This window comes from Acanthopagrus latus, chromosome 7 (assembly GCF_904848185.1).
Source record: "Acanthopagrus latus isolate v.2019 chromosome 7, fAcaLat1.1, whole genome shotgun sequence".
In the NCBI taxonomy this organism is placed as follows: domain Eukaryota; kingdom Metazoa; phylum Chordata; class Actinopteri; order Spariformes; family Sparidae; genus Acanthopagrus; species Acanthopagrus latus.
The window spans coordinates 339,634-358,923 of NC_051045.1; the positions used below are offsets into that span (position 1 = coordinate 339,634).

The window sequence follows — 19,290 nt, forward strand, 5'->3', positions numbered from 1 at the left end:
GAAACGAGGAGTGAAGAGGGAGGAGAGAGGAAACGAGGAGTGAAGAGGGAGGAGAAAGGAAACGAGGAGTGAGCAGGGAGGAGAGAGGATTCATCCTGTCACTCCCTCATGTTTCATTCACTCACTTCCTGTTTGTTCATTCATCATGAACACAAGCAGAGACAAGTTTTTTTGTTTATTGAAATTTTACACTGAATAAAGGTGGGGGGGGGTTCCATAGCAACAAGTCACACACATCATCATCATTACTGTCAACACCATCGCCATGGTTACTGATGCTGCTGAATAGAATATCATCACACAGGAAGTTACATCATAGAGGCGGAGAGGAGAGTCACGAAGAAGAACAACATGAAGAAAAACAGAGGGAGCAAGGGCGAGAGAGAGAGACAGAGAGAGAGAGAGACAGAGAGAGAGAGAGAGAGAGAGAGACAGAGAGAGAGAGAGAGAGAGACAGAGAGAGAGAGAGAGAGAGACAGAGGGAGAGGGAGAGAGGGGATGAAATGAGGAGGAAGAAAGGAAAGACAGGATGGAGGAAGAGAATCGGCAGAAACAAGAAACAAAGGAGGACAAGAAAGACAGAAGAATAAATGGAGAACAAAAATGAAGAGGAGGGAAGATGTCGAGGGGGAAGGAAGGAAAGAGAAGAAGAAGAAGGGGAAGAAGGGAGTAAAGAAGAAAAAGATTGAGAGATATAAAAACCAAAGGAAGACAATTAAAGAGAAGAAGGTGATGAAGAGGAGGAGGAAAGAAAAGAGATTGATAGAGATGTACAAGAAGTCATGACAGAAACACTCTCACACACACACAAACACACACACACACACCCACACACACACACACATACACCTGTACAGGAAACAGGAAGTAGAATCACACTGATCATCAGTTACTGTACAACACGAGCAGAAACACGTCACCATGCGGAGGAAGATACCGACGCTAAAAACAGCTTCACGTTCCCAGAAAAACAGAACAACCAAAGAAGAAGAGGCATCAAGTTTTTTTTTTTCTTACTTTTCAGACCCAGAACTTTTCAGAAAGACTCACGGCTGCAGCTGATTGGCTGAGAGCCGAGGAGAACACAAACAACAGAAAACAGTGAGTTGAACGCTGACAAACGTCCGTCTGAAGATTCAAACATGGAGCTTTTAACTTTTTGCTCTGTGTCAGAGGCGGGCGCTCGACAGGAAGCTCCTCCTAACATGAGACGTCCATTTTGTGTCTGTCCAACGCTCAGTGTGTTGAGTGTTTATGTGAAATGGTGTCTGCTGTCTTCAGTCCACAGTAACACACTTAATGTGTGCAAGCAAAGTTAGGTAGTTGTAACCGGCTAAACTAAGTCAGTAATATCTGTTGCTCTGGTGAGACGTCAGCTAGCTAACACATGCTAACCACAGATTCACTTTCTGCCTCAGTGTGGACGTCAGTGTTGTCATGGAGACCGTTAGTATTTGATCAGAGTGATGCTAGCTTCCTCCGGTGTCGGTGTGTTGAAGCTGAGACCAGCAGAGTGATCCGGTCCTGGTTCTGATTGATTAATCGTTCAGACGGATGTTTGTCGCCGCTCTGATCCGAGAGGAGCAGCAGGAATGTAACAGACAGCTGAGCCTGTAAATCTAACACACAGACAGTGTAAACTGTAACAACCAGGAGCCATTTTGGATCCAGTTTCCAACGTGAAGCTGGAGTTCAGACTGGGTTAACTGTGTCTCCAGAATGACATCACTTCCTGTGTTGATATTTACATGCAGCAAGACAAACAGCACACAGCTGGAGGTGATGTTGGTTTGGATCCAGTTTCATCTGGTGTCGGTTCAAATTGGGTTTGTCTCTGTGTGAACCCAGTCTGAACAGCTCCATGATTGGCTGATTTAAATCTGGTCTGTGGATCTGACGACGCATCGGCATATGGCAGGGGGCGGGGCATATGGCAGGGGGCGGGGCAGATCATTGGGTTCAATAGGAAACATGAATACAGTTCAGTCTATATTATATATCTGTTCAGTGATATCTATACAACACAAACATACATTCTCTCCACAGATTATGTTCTTTAATATGAATTACTCTGATCAATATCATCACTTGTTTCTGATTGGTCAGCGTTGTTGTTGTTTTGGTGCTTTCAAGTTAGTGGAATTATAACTCTTTTTATCATTTACACATCGATCAATATAGAGAACATCTAACCCATCCTCATTTAACCTCCACCCCCCACCCCACCCGTTAACTTTGCAGACAGACATGAGTGTTGCATTGTGGGTAGGTTGCAGGCGACCCACTGTTGGTTCACTCCGATGCATTCTGGGAAGGAAGCACAAACAGGACACGAGATCACCTAATGTTGTTCTGAGGACATAAAGAGACGTCAAGTGGACCAATCAGGCACTGAGCTCAGCCTCTACTTCCTGTGTGACTCACCTGCTTCCTGTCACTTCACATCTGATTAGAGAAGGAGGTGGGCGCCGCCTGCTGGCCGTAGCCCTGACCGTACTCTGCATCCTGAAGGAGACAACAGACCAGGGTGAAACTACTGCGGTACACTGAGTGAAAGTACTGCGGTACACTGAGTGAAAGTACTGCGGTACACTGAGTGAAAGTACTGCGGTACACTGAGTGAAAGTACTGCAGATACTGGATCTGGATCATCTCACCTGGTTGTAGCCCTGCTGGCTGTAGTCGGGTTGGTAGCCTCCCTGGCTGCTGGCGTAGGGGTCTTGTTCGTACGCCCCCTGTTGGGCGTAGGCGTCCGGTGCAGCAGCCTTCTCCTGAGGAGGCGGAGCCCGCATGAAGGGAGCGATGATGCCCGTCTCCTTAAAGACGAACCAGAGGTTTCCTGCCCACAGGATCAGGTTAATGAAGCCAAAAGCCTGAAGAGGAGACGATGACGGATGAAGACACAGAGGAGCTGATGTTAGGATGACATCACACTTCTTTGAGGAATATAAACCAAACTTTATTAATCAAACCAAGTGAACATGTTAAACGGCTGAACTAGAGCAGGTGAAGGACTCAGACTGATCCAGTGGAGAGAAAAATGTGATCACGTATCAGTGACTGATGAAGTCTGAACCTGGGGAGGTTCGTGTGTGTGGACGGTTTTCATCTGGTTACAGAACGTTTACTGATTCCCACGGAAACGGGGTGCTGACCCAGACCAGATTAGATGAAACAAACCTCAGTTCTGGGTCAGTTCAGTGTTCATAAAACATCCCTGAGCCGCTGAGTCCTCGGCTGGGTGGTGGTCTTACCACAGAGGTGTTGAGTCCAGACATGACCGGGTCGTGGACTTCACGGCAGCGGTTCCCATCATCGTCATCACAGGCGGGGATCATAGTGATCACTTCAGCAGGGTCGGTCGCCGTCTTCACGTCGGACAGACCTTTGGCCCACGCCGCCGAGCTTACCAACCACATGAAGGCAAAGACTGCGGTCACACCCAGGTCCTAACACACACACACACACACACACACACACACACAGTGAGTGAGGGACATGTCTCAGAGGTCACCTGAGGTCACCTGTCTGCAGTCAGCCGGTGGACTCACAATCAGAGGACCCTTGTTGTTCTCTTTGTACTTCTCAAAGAAGAAGACATAGATGCTGAGAGCCGCGGTGGAGTAGAGGAAGGCGAAGACGCCGATGGTGACGAAGAACTCGGATGAGGAGGAGTAGTCGCCAACCAGGAAGAGGCGGTCCGTTCCCTTGTCCTTACAGGTGGGGGCATCGAAATACACCTGGTGGAGTCTGAGAGGAAAAGAGTCGTCTGTTACTCACTGAAACATCTTAACGACTGTTGATAGACCGTCGTCACGCTTGGGTCACACGGCGCCACCAGCAGGCCACAGTTTGCACTTTACGAGTTGGAGCTTCAGAGTTCAACGAACTCTGAAACATTCAGGAGAGTTTGAGCTAAATGTTTATTATCATATATTTAAGATGTCTTTATTATAACGGCTCAGGTGTGATGGACACTCTTCTCTCGGGTCACATCGGAACCATCAGTAGGATTGATCCTGTGTGGAGATGAGACTGGTTCTGATGGACACGGTGTTAGCAGAGCCTCAGCTTCAGGTGAGGCGTGATGTCATGAAGCGACACGTGACATCATGTTGTGATGTCATGAAGCGACACGTGACATCATGTTGTGATGTCATGAAGCGACACGTGACATCATGTTGTGATGTCATGAAACGACACATGACATCATGTTGTGATGTAATGAAACGACACGTGACATCATGTTGTGATGTAATGAAACGACACGTGACATCATGTTGTGATGTCATGAAGCGACACGTGACATCATGTTGTGATGTAATGAAACGACACGTGACATCATGTTGTGATGTCATGAAGCGACGCGTGACATCATGTTGTGATGTCATGAAGCGACACATGACATCATGTTGTGATGTCATGAAACGACACATGACATCATGTTGTGATGTAATGAAACGACACGTGACATCATGTTGTGATGTAATGAAACGACACGTGACATCATGTTGTGATGTCATGAAGCGACACGTGACATCATGTTGTGATGTAATGAAACGACACGTGACATCATGTTGTGATGTCATGAAGCGACACGTGACATCATGTTGTGATGTCATGAAGCGACACATGACATCATGTTGTGATGTCATGAAACGACACATGACATCATGTTGTGATGTAATGAAACGACACATGACATCATGTTGTGATGTCATGAAGCGACACGTGACATCATGTTGTGATGTAATGAAACGACACGTGACATCATGTTGTGATGTCATGAAGCGACACGTGACATCATGTTGTGATGTCATGAAGCGACACGTGACATCATGTTGTGATGTCATGAAGCGACACGTGACATCATGTTGTGATGTAATGAAACGACACGTGACATCATGTTGTGATGTCATGAAGCGACACGTGACATCATGTTGTGATGTAATGAAGCGGCTGTGTCCTTGTTAATGATTGTTGTTCTCACCTGAACGGATACTCAAACTCCACCTCTATACTCAGGTCACTGAGGGTCCGGTTCTTACACTCCACCGCCATCCGGAACATCCCAGAATAACTGCCACAGGTGGAGAAGGCAAAGATGGCGAAAAACTGGAGGAGGAAGAGCAACAAAATCTGTGAGTAATAATCTAGATTCACATCATGTGTCAGACGTGCTAACAGCTCTGTGCAGCTGCTGTGCTGCTTTGAGCTAGCTTCATCACTACTAACATCAGTATGCTAATGTGGATGTTGGTGAGATGTCATGTTAGCCATCTTACAATTTCGGCTTGAGTGCTTCTTCTTTTTATTATAATGTCTATTTTTTACTATTGTTATTGTTTGTTGTTATATTGAACTGAAATTTCCACTAAACTTGGATTGAGGATGAGTCTCAGCCCAGAATAGACCCAGTTAACTTTTGGTGCTAATCCAGATAAAGAGACAGATCCAGGAATTGTTTCTCACTTTCGTCAACATTGTGCACGTTGGTTAATGTTTGTGGTATGTTATCTATGAGTACAGAGGGGGGCTGTTGGTCCTCAGTGGAGGTATACACTCTACTAAATGCCATTCAGTTTTTAAATGTAGTCCTGTTGAAGCAGAGGAGAAGCTGTCCTGTGAAGCTCCTGCAGGATGATGACTCATCATGTCTGTCTGTGGAGGCTCAGTGTGAAGCTTCTCATCGTCTTAAAGATAATCTGTTTCCATCAAACTGACAAAGATGCTGATCACAGAACAGAAAGTGTTTGGCTTCATCAAAAGTCTGAATATTTGCTGGTTTTGACGTGTTGCTGAACTGTGGATAGCGTGTTGTGTGTGTATTCATCCTGTATAGTGAGTCATATTTTTCTATCAGTTTCGACCTGAACGTGTTCGATCGTTGGATGATGGACTTCAGATGTCGGATGTTTCCTGTCACCTGTTGTAATACATTTTAGTGCAGGTGCTGGTTTGTTGTAAAGATGGAGCTTAAATTTGGGAAGAACAGCAAGATGTCATCACCATACAATCTGATGTCATCAGTCTGATGTCATCAGAGACCAGGGCTCTCTGCCTGATGAAGGAAGGACCACTCCTTCTTTGAGCGTCAGCAGCCAACACATCAGACTACATCTTTAGTTTGATTGCACAAAGAAACGGTCGTCATCCCTTCATCATGCAGACGATCTGGTCTCTTTCTACTGAACAGTTAGATATGTCTTCATCAGAGTGGACAGACTCTGATGTTTGTTAGCCAGACGGATGTTTGTAGTTGAGTCTGTGCTGCAGGCTGATGGACTCACCCATTCTAAGGCCTTGATGAAGCCCAGAGGAACCTTCAACACCCTGAACTGACCCTGGGCCACCAGCTGCACCGAGACAGACAGAGAGAGACAGTTTGAGTTCATACATCCACCACATCACAGAGACCTGATCAACCTGCACTCACTGCAAAATATAAGAACTAAGAAGAAAATGATGCTACAGAAAAATAAATCAGGAAATATCAAATAATGAGAAAACAATACAAATAAATGTAGCATTAACAAAACATTTTGTAGTGCAACACTGGATGAGTGTCTTTGTCCCTCTCACAGATAGAACAACAGACCAGAAGTCATGTCATCATGATGTCATCGATCGCTGATGAACTTCAGTGTTGGTGGATGTTTCATGTCCTGTCAGCTGCTTCACGGCAGCCACGTCATATATTAGAGATCTGAGTTCTGTATCGGAGTCAACTGGACTTGTTTCACTTTCACGTCTCAAGAGGCTTCTTCACATTTACCTAGAGGAGCTGCAGGGTGTAAACTGTGTGGGAGTGTCCTTATAGCATGTGGGAGTGTCCTTATAGCATGTGGGAGTGGCCTTTGAGTGTGCAGGAGTGTCCTTATAGCACGTGGGAGTGTCCTTGGAGTGTGTGGGAGTGTCCTTATAGAGTTGTTAAGAACACATGTGGGCTCTGAGTTTCATGAGGGGTGCTAAGACTGCGTGAGTACAGGTGAGTCCAGGTGAGTCCAGGTGTGAATGGTTGTTGACCTGTCTGTGGTGTAGGCAGGTGATCAGTGGTCCACTTCCTCTGTTCACAGAACCTCGATCCACTTTGACAGATGGATTCTTTGACAAGATGTTCATGGTGTCCTCAGATGTGAGCAGACAGCAGAGTCTGAACTGGTCAGTTAGGTCCAGAGTGGCTTCACGTCTCTGCTCAACTCAATCTGTCTGAACAGTTTATTATTATTATCATCATTATTATTATGTTTTCATTAGAGCCCAAACACTGTTTACCGACTGCTGACAGTCGGTAAACAGTGTTTGTGCTCAGACACACAGATCAATATGTGCTCAGGTTTCACTCTCATATTTAATATTCACATCAGTTATTGACCGTCTGATTCTCTCCATGAATCACAAGTCCATGAGCAGCCAGTCGCCTCCAGAGGAATATTCTGTGTTCTGTCACGGTTCTGTCAGCGTTCTGTCACGGTTCTGTCAGCGTTCTGTTAGGGTTCTGTCAGCATTCTGTCAGGGTTCTGTCAGCATTCTGTCAGAGTTCTGTCAACGTTCTGTTAGGGTTCTGTCAGCATTCTGTCAGGGTTCTGTCAACGTTCTGTTAGGGTTCTGTCAGCATTCTGTCAGGGTTCTGTCAGCATTCTGTCAGAGTTCTGTCAACGTTCTGTTAGGGTTCTGTCAGCATTCTGTCAGGGTTCTGTCAGCATTCTGTCAGAGTTCTGTCAACGTTCTGTTAGGGTTCTGTCAGCATTCTGTCAGAGTTCTGTCAGCATTCTGTCAGGGTTCTGTCAGCATTCTGTCAGAGTTCTGTCAACGTTCTGTTAGGGTTCTGTCAGCATTCTGTCAGGGTTCTGTCAGCATTCTGTCAGAGTTCTGTCAACGTTCTGTCAGAGTTCTGTCAGCATTCTGTCAGGGTTCTGTCAGCATTCTGTCAGAGTTCTGTCAACGTTCTGTTAGGGTTCTGTCAGCATTCTGTCAGGGTTCTGTCAGCATTCTGTCAGAGTTCTGTCAACGTTCTGTTAGGGTTCTGTCAGCATTCTGTCAGAGTTCTGTCAGCATTCTGTCAGAGTTCTGTCAACGTTCTGTTAGGGTTCTGTCAGCATTCTGTCAGAGTTCTGTCAGCATTCTGTCAGGGTTCTGTCAGCATTCTGACACAAACCATCCAACGTTTCCTGAGGTGGACATCAGGTGTCTGTCAGGCTACAGCATCAGGAGGTGTTGAGACTGGACCGGGTCACGCAGCCAGGACCAGGATTTCCTTGAAGACGCCGTCTCTTTTGCAGATCTGTGGACGAGCTGCTGCGACGCCGCGTCATCATCTCGTCACTCTGGCCGAAGACTTCCTGTCGGTGCCGACATGAACCAGCTGTGGGACGGGTCTCATGACGTCCTGCCTCCGTCCTCCTGGTCAGATATTCCATCTGTCGTCTGATTGGCTCCTGAGCTGAAGACGAGAGCCGAGATGAACCCTCACTGACACCTTTCACCTGGGCAGCCGCCATCTTTGTTACATCGCTGTCATGTGATGGTTGAAAGTGCTGACGTGAAAGTATTTCATTGTGTTTCGACTTTTAATCTGACTCCATGTTAGCGCAGCTAATGACGTCATCATAACCAGTGAACAGCTGATGGTGCGTTCAGGGACGTTGTGATGAGGAAACCAGAGAATCTAACAGATCAACTCCAGTATGAGACTGAAAACAACAGCAGCAGCCTGAGAGACGGCTGCCATTTTACACACACACACACACACACACACACACACACAACCCTGTGTGTGTGAGACCTCCATGTTTCAGTCTTCAGTGTTTTGCTCGGTGCGCCTGCAGACAGCTGGCAGGGCTGAAGCGCCCTCATGCCTCCCTGCAGTCCTCACAACACAAACACACAGAGGAGCAGCCCGGCTCGGCTCGGTTCGGCTCGACCCGGCCCGGCCCTGTTGGGCCCGGCTCGGCTCGGCTGTCTGTGCACCATCATCGTCTGTGATCATCGCTCAGGTGGACACATTGACTCTGAGCAGCAAACACACGCGTCTGATTTGATTTCTGTCAAATAATTATTGAAATCAATCAAATCAGCTGATTCCGAAGATGCTCTCGGTGGTTCTGAAGATGGTCTCGGTGGTTCTGAAGATGCTCTCGGTGGTTCTGAAGATGGTCTCAGGGATCCTTCATGAATATGTTCGCAGGATCGCTGCGGCCCGACACACAGAGATGCTTCACCGGGAGACAACAACACGATTCCCCGGCGGGCCGAACCGAAACACGACACGAACCCACCTCGGCACCGAGCACGACACGCGCACGAGCACATGATGAAGATGAGAGGAAGAAAAAAAAAACGAATAAAACGAGAATAACATGAGCGATTGTACCTGATTTACGATGTCCATCCTGCTGCCTGTCGAGAGGAGAGAGGAGATGGAGGGAGGAGGAGAGAGGAGAGAGGAGGAGGGAGGGGGGGGAGGGGAGGAGAGAGGAGGAGGGAGGGGGAGGAGAGGAGAGGAGGGGGGGAGGAGAGGAGGGGGAGGGGAGGAGAGGAGGGGCCGAGCCACGAAGCTTTAATTATTGTGGCTCAAAACAAAAGAATATAAACAGTGTGTATTGATGACGTCATTCATTTATAATCTGATTAGTTTGATAGAACATGTTGAAGCGTGTGTGTGTGTGTGTGTGTGTGTGTGTGTGTGTGGGGGGGGGGTGATCATGCGTCATCACGGTAGTAAGAGAGGGTGAGTTTCTATAGGACTCCGTTCTATCAGAGAAGGTGACGCAACCGACGTGGTGACGATGACGATGATGATGATGATGATGATGATGATGATGATGATGATGGTGACGATGAAGATAATGATGATGATGATGAAGATGATGATGATGACGAAGACGATGACGATGATGATGACGCCAAAAGTCTTCTCACCATGTGTTTTTTAAATTGATCGATGACGATAATTATCACGATATATATCTAACAATAATAATGATATTGATTTATTGATCTTCTCATCAGGACTGAACCAAAACAAACCTGAAGGTTCAGATATTTATTTACTGTCAGATGCTGGATGACAAACATTCATCAGAACCAACCACACGGCTTCATTTCCAACGCAGAAGAAATCAAAAGACACAACAGTTTAATTAATCTATTAAACAGCTCAGAGTGACTCTGTCGAGCCGACACAAGAACCTGACGGTCCGATCAGCAGAACTGAGCGAGAGGAAACTGACAAAGATGAAGAAAATGAACAGAACAGGTCACAGCACCAGTCTGACCCAGAACAGACCAGCACCAGGAGCAGAATGTGTGGACACAGCAGCCAGCAGAGCAGCTTCAACTCGTCCAACTTCACGTCAATAAACAACAATCTCCGCTGTCAAAGTGATACACAGACAGAACCAGAACCATTATCTTCTGGACCGCTAAAGACAGTTTAAAAACAGGCTAATGACGTCAAGGATGCTAGGTCCACTCTGCTAACATCCCTCAGCTGTACACAGGGTGGAGGGTCAGAACCACATCAGGTCTACAGAATCAGGTCTACAGAACCACATCAGGTCTACAGAATCAGGTCTACAGAACCACATCAGGTCCGTGCAGTATTCACAGGATACAGAAGCAGAATCATCCTTAACATTTAACTTTTCTTTGTGTTTGAGACCTTTTGAAACAAGACATTTTATAAACTTTACAGCATCAAGGTTCCAGGACCAGGACCAGGACCAGGACCAGGACCAGGAACTCTGAGCTCTGGTCAACTTCACATTGAGACACGTCAGGGCGATAAAATGATCTCGATCATTTTCATGATAACGATAATAAACAATTACATTTAAACTTCAGCATCCAAAGCAACTTACAGTAAGTACGTTTGTCACGAGAGAGAAACACGACATCACCGCCGATGGAGCGAAAAGAATATAGAAACAACTGTCAGATCGTCATCTGAGGATCATCACCGCTGTTTGTCAAGGAGACCTTCAGTGTGTAAGTGCTGTGATTGAAGTACAGCGATACGAACATACAGTGGAGACATTATTTTGGGTCGAGGTGAGTCTGAACAGGTGAGTCCTGAGTCTCCTGCTGCAGACAGAGAGACTCTGCTGTCCTGACGCTGGTCCGGACTTGGTTCCACCTCTGAGGCTGCTGATGTAGAAGAGTGCAGTGCTCTTACTGGGCCGTGTGGTCTGACCAGGGTTTGGAGAGGAATGAAGACTGGATTTATCCATGAGAGACGCTACACGTTATGTAGCATATCCAGCAGAACAGGACACGAGCTGTGTCAGTGGGACTGGATGCAGAGAAGGCGTTCGATTCAGTAAGATGGACTTTGTTGTATACGGTGTTAGATACATTTGGTTTCCATCATGTTCTTACTGAGGCTTTCGAAGCTGTATATAATAATCCAACAGCAAGAATTAAAATAAATGGCAGCCTCTCAAACTCTTTTATCTTGGAGCGTTCTTGTAGGCGGCGTTGGCCTGTTCCCCACTTCTCTTCGCTCTCATCATAGAACCTCTCAGTCAGTATATCAGGATAAACAAGCAAATCAGGGGTATAAATATAGCAGGACAGGAACACAAAATATCTTTGTTCGCAGATGATGTTAATTTTTTTATCACAACCATCCACATCCCTTCCAACTTTGATGTCGTCGATGGATATGTTCGGTAAATTATCAGGCTATAAGATAAATATCCAGAAAACTCAGACTGTGACCTTTAATTTCAACCCAACAGATGATTTGGTAACTAAATACAACCTGAGTTGTAACAAGACAGAAATGAGGTATCTGGGAATTAATCTTACCAAAGCCAGCTATATTCCTCTCAACATTAAAATTAAGTCAGACGTCTCCAGATGGAATCATTTACCTTTTTTCAGTCGAACTTCAAGGATTGAATCAGTTGAAGTGGTGATTTTGCCTGTTGTATCTCTTCCTGTTGCTGCCTGTTGAAATAAGTGATCAACAGTTCATTGAATGGCAGAAATTAATTTCTTGATATAACTGGATGAGTAAAAAACCAAGTATAAAATTAAACGTAATGCAACTATCAAAAGACAAAGGAGGAATGGCACTGCCACATTTAAAAGATTATTACTATGCAGCTCAGAAAAGAACCTGGAGTATCTGTGACCTGCAGCTCAGGACCAGGTGGAAGGAAATAGACGAGGGAGGATCAGTTGGTCCACCAATACAAGCAGACAAACGACAGTAGACGGTCTTATTGATAAGAAAAACCCCTGGATAAAAACAACACTAACAACCTGGCACAGAGTAATTAGGAAATACAATTTAAAGGGTGCAGAAAAAATATTACGTTGGTGAGCATATGACATGGAGTGTGTGTGTGTGTGTGTGTGTTTATATTGTAGTGGTGGATTTGTTCTAAATAATAATAATAATGCTCTTTGTCCAAATAAACATTATCATTAACAGTAACTCTAAATCTAAAGTCCACTCAGGATCTGACAGACTGAATCTCACCAAATGTGACAAAACTATTTTCCAGTCAATTTCCTTTCGAGTGACAAACTATTGACGATGGCGTCTGCGTCTCCCAGAGCCTCCAAACACCTGCCCACTCATATGTACAGGTTCACCTGTGCCAGTGCCTTCAAAACAAAAGCCTAATCAAATATTCACAATCACAAAAACAGTGCTACTAATATTGTAATCAGACTAATAAACTAACTTTTACTCATATATACATATATCTACACTATATTGCCAAAAGTATTCACTCACTCATCCAAATAATTGAAATCAGGTGTTCCAATCACTTCCATGGCTGCAGGTGTATAAAAGCAGCACCTGGGCACACAGACTGTTTCTACAAACATCTGTGAAAGAATGAGTCGCTCTTAGAGCTCAGTGAACTCCAGCGTGGTGCTGTGATATGATGCCACCTGTGCAACAAGTCCAGTCATGAAAAGTTTCCTCGCTCCTAAATATTCCACAGTCAGCTGTCAGTGGTATTATAACAAAGTGGAGGTGACTGGGAACAACAGCAACTCAGCCACCAAGTGCTCAGCCAGGTAAGATGACGGAGCGGGTCAGCAGATGCTGAGACACAAAGTGCTCAGAGGTCACCAACTTTCTGCAGAGTCAATCGCTACAGACCTCCAAACTTCATGTGGCCTTCAGATTAGCTCAGAGTGCAGAGAGCTTCATGGAATGTGTTTCCATGGCCGAGCAGCTGCATCCAAGCCAGACATCAGCACAATGCAAAGTGTCGGATGCAGTGATGTAAAGCACGCTGCCACTGGACTGTAGAGCAGTGGAGACGTTCTCTGGAGTGATTAATCGCTTCTCCATCTGGCAGCCTGATGGACCAGGAGAACGGTACTTGTCTGACTGCACTGTGCCAAGTGTACAGTTTGGTGGAGGGGGATTCTGGTGTGGGGTTGTTCTTCAGGAGCTCGGCTTGGTCTCCTAGTTCCAGTGAAATGAACTCTGAATGCTTCAGTACACCAAGAGATGCTGGACGATTCCATTTAACAACGGCTGATGTGTTAACAAGGGCCGGGTCCTTCAGAGGATGCAGACCCTGAACTGAGACACAGCACATATATTTATGTCTACAATAACATCATGGTGACATTTATGTGGTGTGTTCACTGTCTCTAATAAAAGTGGGATGTGTGTTAACCAAATCAAACGAACTGTGGCTTGAAAGACAACTGCGGAGTCAAATAGTTTTTAGCCTTTATTTGAGGTAAAAGAAGGTTCAGAGCCGTTTCTCAGCTGAACGCAGCAGATCTCAACGTCTGGAGGATCATTTGGGGAACGTGGAATTGAAAAGCCCTTAACTGTCCAAACTGCTGGAAAGAAAAAGTTAAAGTTGACGGAAACACAACAATTCAGACAAGACACAAACACCAGAGGAACGTCGGCTGTCGAGAAACAAACAAATAGAATTCAGATCTTTTTTGTGTGGAAGAATAAAAAATATCAAACATTAAAAAAAACAAAAGCTGAACACACTGAACAAACACTCAGGTTCTCCCGTCCGATTAGAAAAACTACAACGAGTCTTTTCAGTTCCTCGTCTCACTCAAGACAACAACTTTGTTAATGAGAATAAAAATACACGTTAATAAACTGAGAAGTATGATCGTTAACATCGCTAACAGCGTCACAATGAATCAGAAGTTGTGAGCAGACAGAATCACACATTTGTGCTGTTAAACAGTTAATGAACTTTCGTTTAATGTTCGTCAACTTTCAGCTTCCAAAACGTCGGTCTCTGAGACTCTCACAGGGCAGCAGGGTGATGTATTTCTGTTGCTAACTGAAGTTAGCTTCGCTCTGGTTCCCTCCGTCCTCTGACGAGTTTCTGATATTCTTCTTATTTCAGACATTTAACTGAAAACCTGCTGACGTTCTGAAGAGCGAACAGGAAGTTCACATATGCAAACTTTCAATTGATAAAATATATTTTTCCCTTTCGATCTAGTGAGGCTAGCTACCCAGCTAATGATGATGCTAACATAATTGAAATGATGACAGTGTGTCTGATAAACTGATGCTCTGCCGTGTTAAGCTAGCTGCACTTTGTGCTCCCAGCTGTTGCTAACCCGTTCTGGCTTGAGGCTAATCTTTGCTAAGATTGCCTTGTCTGCTGACGCTAACTGTGCTATTAGCAGCACTGCAGTACTGTTTCAGTGTTGATGGCAGTGAAGCGCTCATTATTGATCATATTAATAATCTCGCACTGCTGAGTTTCATATTTTTAGGTTGCTGCTACATTTACAGTCACAGAGTGTCTGAAGCTAATCTTTGATTGGTCACAGTCACTTGAGATGATAAACCAGCTGTTTCCGACACATTTTTAAGTGACAGCACTACTGGGAAACTCATCAGTGCATTGTGGGTAACGTCCTTCTGTGCAGCTCAGCGGCCTCCGCACAGTAAGGAGCTGACGAGACACGTCACTTCTCCTCTTCCACCTCCTGTTCCTCTCAGTGACCTTTAACCTTTGCTCTGTCTCTTCCTATTGGTCTAAAATCGTGTCAGTCAATATATCTGATTAAAACCCACGCTCCCCTCTGTCTTGTCATCTGATTGGCCAGATGTCCTGTCAATAACTGAGGCCAATCTCCTGTCTCTTGTCCCTGATTGGTCCAGAGCTGCAGCCCATCAGAATGATGTCACACAGGTCATCTCGTCGGCCAGCTCGTCCTCGTCGCGGCCCGCTCTGATTGGCTCCTCGTCGCTGTAAAGTGCGGCAGGGTCAGCGGTGACATTGCTGAGGAAACTGGGGCTCCCCGTGCCGAGCAGGTCGCTGGCGGCTGACTCCATCTCGTCCACTGTCATGTGACATGCGTCGGCGATCTCCCGCTTCGCAAACGCCACAAATTTTGGATCGCGAGCGTAAAGACCGAGACCCTCCGAGATGAGAACCTGTGGAGAGAAGGGGGAGGAGTCAGTGACAGAGGCCTGATGATGAGTGACTCATCATTATCAGTAATCGATCCATGTTTCCTCACCGCCTCGACCAGACTGTCGGCCGAGCCTCGTTTCTCTGTCAGCTGAGCGCCGAGCTGCGAGGGAACTCTGAGGGTGGTGTACGCTCTGTAGGGGGGAGGAGCTACAACACAACAAGTCACATGATATTTTCAGACACACAACAAAAGGCGCGTTCAAGTTGAACTCCTGCTGACCGCCTGAAGCAGCCAGATCTGCTGGCGACTGCAGGGCGGGGCTACAAACGCTGCTATGACACTCTCTACGTGACGGGAACAGAAAGGGCTGATAAGAGTGGATCGTACAGAAACACTTCAGTTGAACCTGATGTCTGCATGCAAAACACAGCAGTTAGCCACTTCTCTGTCAGCACCACAAGTAGGGTGACAGAACTGAGCAATTTATTGACGAAATCATCAACACATAATTGTAACACTGTACATATTATTATTTTTTTTCATATACTTACTTTGCACTAATGCCTTGTACTTTTTACTTGTTCTTCTTACTCTATTTGTGTTGTGTGAATAACTGGATGCTGCTAAAATGTTGTTGTACACTGTGCAATGACAATAAAATGATTCTGATTCTGATCTTCAGGGTTGCAGCGTTACATGAAGGATTTTACAGTTTTCTTCATGTTGACTGTCCCACAACTGCAGCCACACAGCTGCTACTTATCTGACAGTGTGTGATGTCTGAGTAGAAAAGAGGTGCTTATGGATTTGGAAATTCATCGAAACACACGTCATACACGTCAGTGTAGATAAAAGCCAATTAGGACAAAGTCCTGACGTCATGAAGGTGGGTCTAGACTCTCACAGCACCTAGAGAGCAACTGCTCACCTGCTCTGCAGCCGCCCAAACCCTAACCCACGATAACTTAAGGTCATGTGACATCAGATGTGGAGCAGAAACCATCCAGGTCATCATGGACACATTTTAACCAGCATGTATCATGATTTAGGCAGCGCTGCGTGATCTTGAACTCGCCTAAAGACTCACAGTGATGTCATCACAAGTCAAAGTTAACTGTGGTGATCACTCATACCTGATGTCCCTGCAGGGCCACCGTACCAGGCCGGTCTGGGTGCTGCACCTGTCACACTGACACCTGATGGACGAAACACACCTGGTGAGTTTATTTAACACTACTGGATGTAGTCTGCTATAACTGTTAGCCCCAAGGCTAACATGTTAGCGCCAAGCCTATCAGGGCTAACATGTTAGCAGGTGACTGTGGACGAGCAGCAGATGTTTGTTATCTCCTGGTCATGGAACCTTGAAGGCTTTAAACCTGTTTACATCACAGTCACTTGCCAAAGAAAACTAATATATTCATATATATATATCTTCTTGTGTTTTATGACCAAATATTAATGTTATTTTTAGCTCTCCTGACACTGTGTCTGAATCATGGGCGCGATTTGTTTTCCATCATTACAGGCTGGAATCCTCTTTCTTAGAAGGACCGGTGCAGCTGATCATTAATCTATTAATCAATCTTTAGGCTACAAGCTGCAAGCTACAGGGGCCGTTCTCAGTGGGAATCACAGCATTAGACTTTCTGTCACTGTCTGGAGGGTTAGCTTGTGCACGACAGTGTTAGCATGGAAGCTTAGATCATTTTATTCAACACTGGGAACGAGTCAGCAACAACTGTCTTCACCTCTTCCTGCTCCTCCCTTCTTCCCCTCCACTCCTCCTCCCCCTCCACCTACTCCTCCCCAGGGCGGGCTGCCTTCCTCCTCCACCAAGATAAGAGGAGCATAGAGGAGGCGACCGCGGCGAGGACACGGGTTGGCCCAGGACGCTGAGGACGCTGCTGAGGAGCGACCAGAAGACTGACGAGACTCATAACTGTTGAACATCTGCTGAGGAAGAGGAGGAGGAGGAAGAGTGTTACCTGTGTGTGTGTGTTACCTGTGAGTGTGTGTTACGTGTGTGTGTGTTACCTGTGCTCTGGTGCGGCGTGGCGGGGAGGTGGGGTGGTACGTCCCGGGGATGGGCAGGTCATCGCTGCTGCCCTGCCTCCTCAGACACTGAATGTTAAACGATGGCTTTCGACCTGAAAGACGACGAGGATGATGTCACAATGACTGACAGCTCAGGTGAGTCGGATTCATCTCTCACCTCCTCACAGACTCACCTGTGGGTGTGGCAGGAAGTAGCCGTCTCCGGGTTGTCCTTCTGCCGTCGTTGTAACTGTTGCCATAGCTACTGTTGTTGTAGGGGGCGTGGCCATCGTAGTGGTCTCTGTGCAGAGGAGGCTCGTCAAGGTAATGTCTGCAAGGACACACACACACACATGAATACACAGAACACACACACACAAGTCTGTCCACCCACCCGTCTGTCCACCCACCTGTCTCTGGAGGTGATGCTGTCGTTGTCCTCCTCTCTGCTGTAGTAACCCTGCTCTCCATACGTCTCCACATCTCCGTTCCTCCAGTATCGCTCCCTTGAATCCCTCCTACGAAACAAGAGACTGTGATTGGCTGAGAGAGATCAACGGACCCTATCACCTCTTCACACCTGAAGATCCCCGTCATCGATCATTTGTCTCGTCTGCTGCGTTCAAATATTTTAAACTTGAATGTGTCAGTTGTCATAGAGACAGTCTAGCTATTTATCCGTGATCCAATCACATCAGACTTCTGGTTCTCTTAGCACTGCTTTTTATGCTAAGCTAACAGTTTAGCATCTTGTCAGTCTGGGTGAATCATTGTACATTAAAAGTGAAGTCATCATGTGATCATATGTTTATTAGTATTGAAATCAGACTTCATGTGATCTAAGTGTGTTTCATGATCAACGTCTGATCAAACTTCATCATGTCGCTCTCTGAAGTAACTTCCTGTTGTGTTTTACATGTTGGAAACAGCTGGGAGAACAAAAACATGGCCGGAGCTCACTGCATACCTTCCATGTTTGTAGTATGACGGCCTCTTGTGGCCGTGGTCCAGCACGCCATTCTTTACTGACGAGCGGCGAGGATGGTGATGATTGACAGATGACCTCATGTCTCCATGGCGAAGGTGTTCGTCACGCTCGCTGCCGTTCGGCATTTTGGTAAGAGAGCCGACCCGGTGGATCAGACCTCCGTTAGACACACCACCGTCCCCGACAACACCGCCAGGACCTGCAGGCAGATGAGAGGGTCGGTCCAAACATCAATACACAGCAGCAACATGTTTTATTGATTTAGATTTTAAAAGGAACAGCTGATCAGTCAGGTTACAGAAAACACTGACGCTAATCCAAACAAACTTATTCAAACTTATCTGAAAAAACATTTAAACGCTCGACGTGCAGGACACACACAGTCGCTCACGCCAACATGTTGAGCTACACTGACGACTTCAGAACTGTTCTGTGGATGATGACACCTCACTGACTGTCTTCTTCAGTAGGAGGACTGAGTTTTAGTCACCGTGAGTCAGCTGGCAGAATTGACAACCCTAACTAACCTACTGTAACCATGGTAACATGATTAAATCAGGTGATGTGACGGTTACCGGTGGGTGTGGTCAGTATGGAGCCTCGGCGGTCTTTGTCCGGTCCAAACCCGTTTTCACCCTGCAGAGAGCAGAAGAGTGTCACATCTGGACTCTGATGACACGTTCAAGGATTTAAAATGATAAAAAACCTTGTAGGCGGCGTTCTCTTCAAGCTCCTCCTCCTCCATCAGCACCTCCTCCTCATCCTCCTCCAGGTCCTCGTTCAGAGCCAGACGCATCTCTGGACCCAGATCCTGCAGAGTCTTTAGACCGGCTTTACACAACTACACACACACACGCACACACACACGCACACAC

General features: G+C 46.2%; 2 protein-coding genes across 3 annotated transcripts in view; both read right to left on the reverse strand.

The window, feature by feature from the left end:
- Nucleotides 1-614: 614 nt before the first annotated feature.
- LOC119022138 (synaptophysin-like) lies at nucleotides 615-9,468 on the reverse strand. Its single transcript, XM_037102721.1, has 8 exons — nucleotides 9,374-9,468; nucleotides 6,291-6,356; nucleotides 4,991-5,115; nucleotides 3,552-3,750; nucleotides 3,255-3,449; nucleotides 2,658-2,873; nucleotides 2,425-2,505; nucleotides 615-2,307 (listed from the first exon to the last, which is right to left on the reverse strand). The coding sequence occupies exons 1-7, from the start codon at nucleotides 9,389-9,391 to the stop codon at nucleotides 2,440-2,442; spliced, it is 885 nt and encodes a 294-aa protein (XP_036958616.1). The 5' UTR covers nucleotides 9,392-9,468; the 3' UTR covers nucleotides 615-2,307; nucleotides 2,425-2,439.
- Nucleotides 9,469-13,699: 4,231 nt separating this feature from the next.
- cacna1fb (calcium channel, voltage-dependent, L type, alpha 1F subunit) overlaps nucleotides 13,700-19,290 on the reverse strand; it is a 39,424-nt gene continuing 33,833 nt past the window's right edge. The window contains exons 42-51 of one of the 2 annotated variants that reach the window (XM_037104601.1): nucleotides 19,122-19,256; nucleotides 18,991-19,051; nucleotides 18,395-18,614; nucleotides 17,838-17,945; nucleotides 17,622-17,758; nucleotides 17,428-17,540; nucleotides 17,142-17,343; nucleotides 16,524-16,586; nucleotides 15,496-15,596; nucleotides 13,700-15,409 (exon numbers count right to left, since the gene is read on the reverse strand). In XM_037104601.1, coding sequence (XP_036960496.1) covers nucleotides 15,146-15,409; nucleotides 15,496-15,596; nucleotides 16,524-16,586; nucleotides 17,142-17,343; nucleotides 17,428-17,540; nucleotides 17,622-17,758; nucleotides 17,838-17,945; nucleotides 18,395-18,614; nucleotides 18,991-19,051; nucleotides 19,122-19,256 — 1,404 coding nt within the window. In that variant the 3' untranslated portion in view covers nucleotides 13,700-15,145. Of the gene's footprint in view, nucleotides 15,410-15,495; nucleotides 15,597-16,523; nucleotides 16,587-17,141; nucleotides 17,347-17,427; nucleotides 17,541-17,621; nucleotides 17,759-17,837; nucleotides 17,946-18,394; nucleotides 18,615-18,990; nucleotides 19,052-19,121; nucleotides 19,257-19,290 lie in introns of both variants that reach the window. The other variant, XM_037104599.1, reaches the window with a different exon arrangement.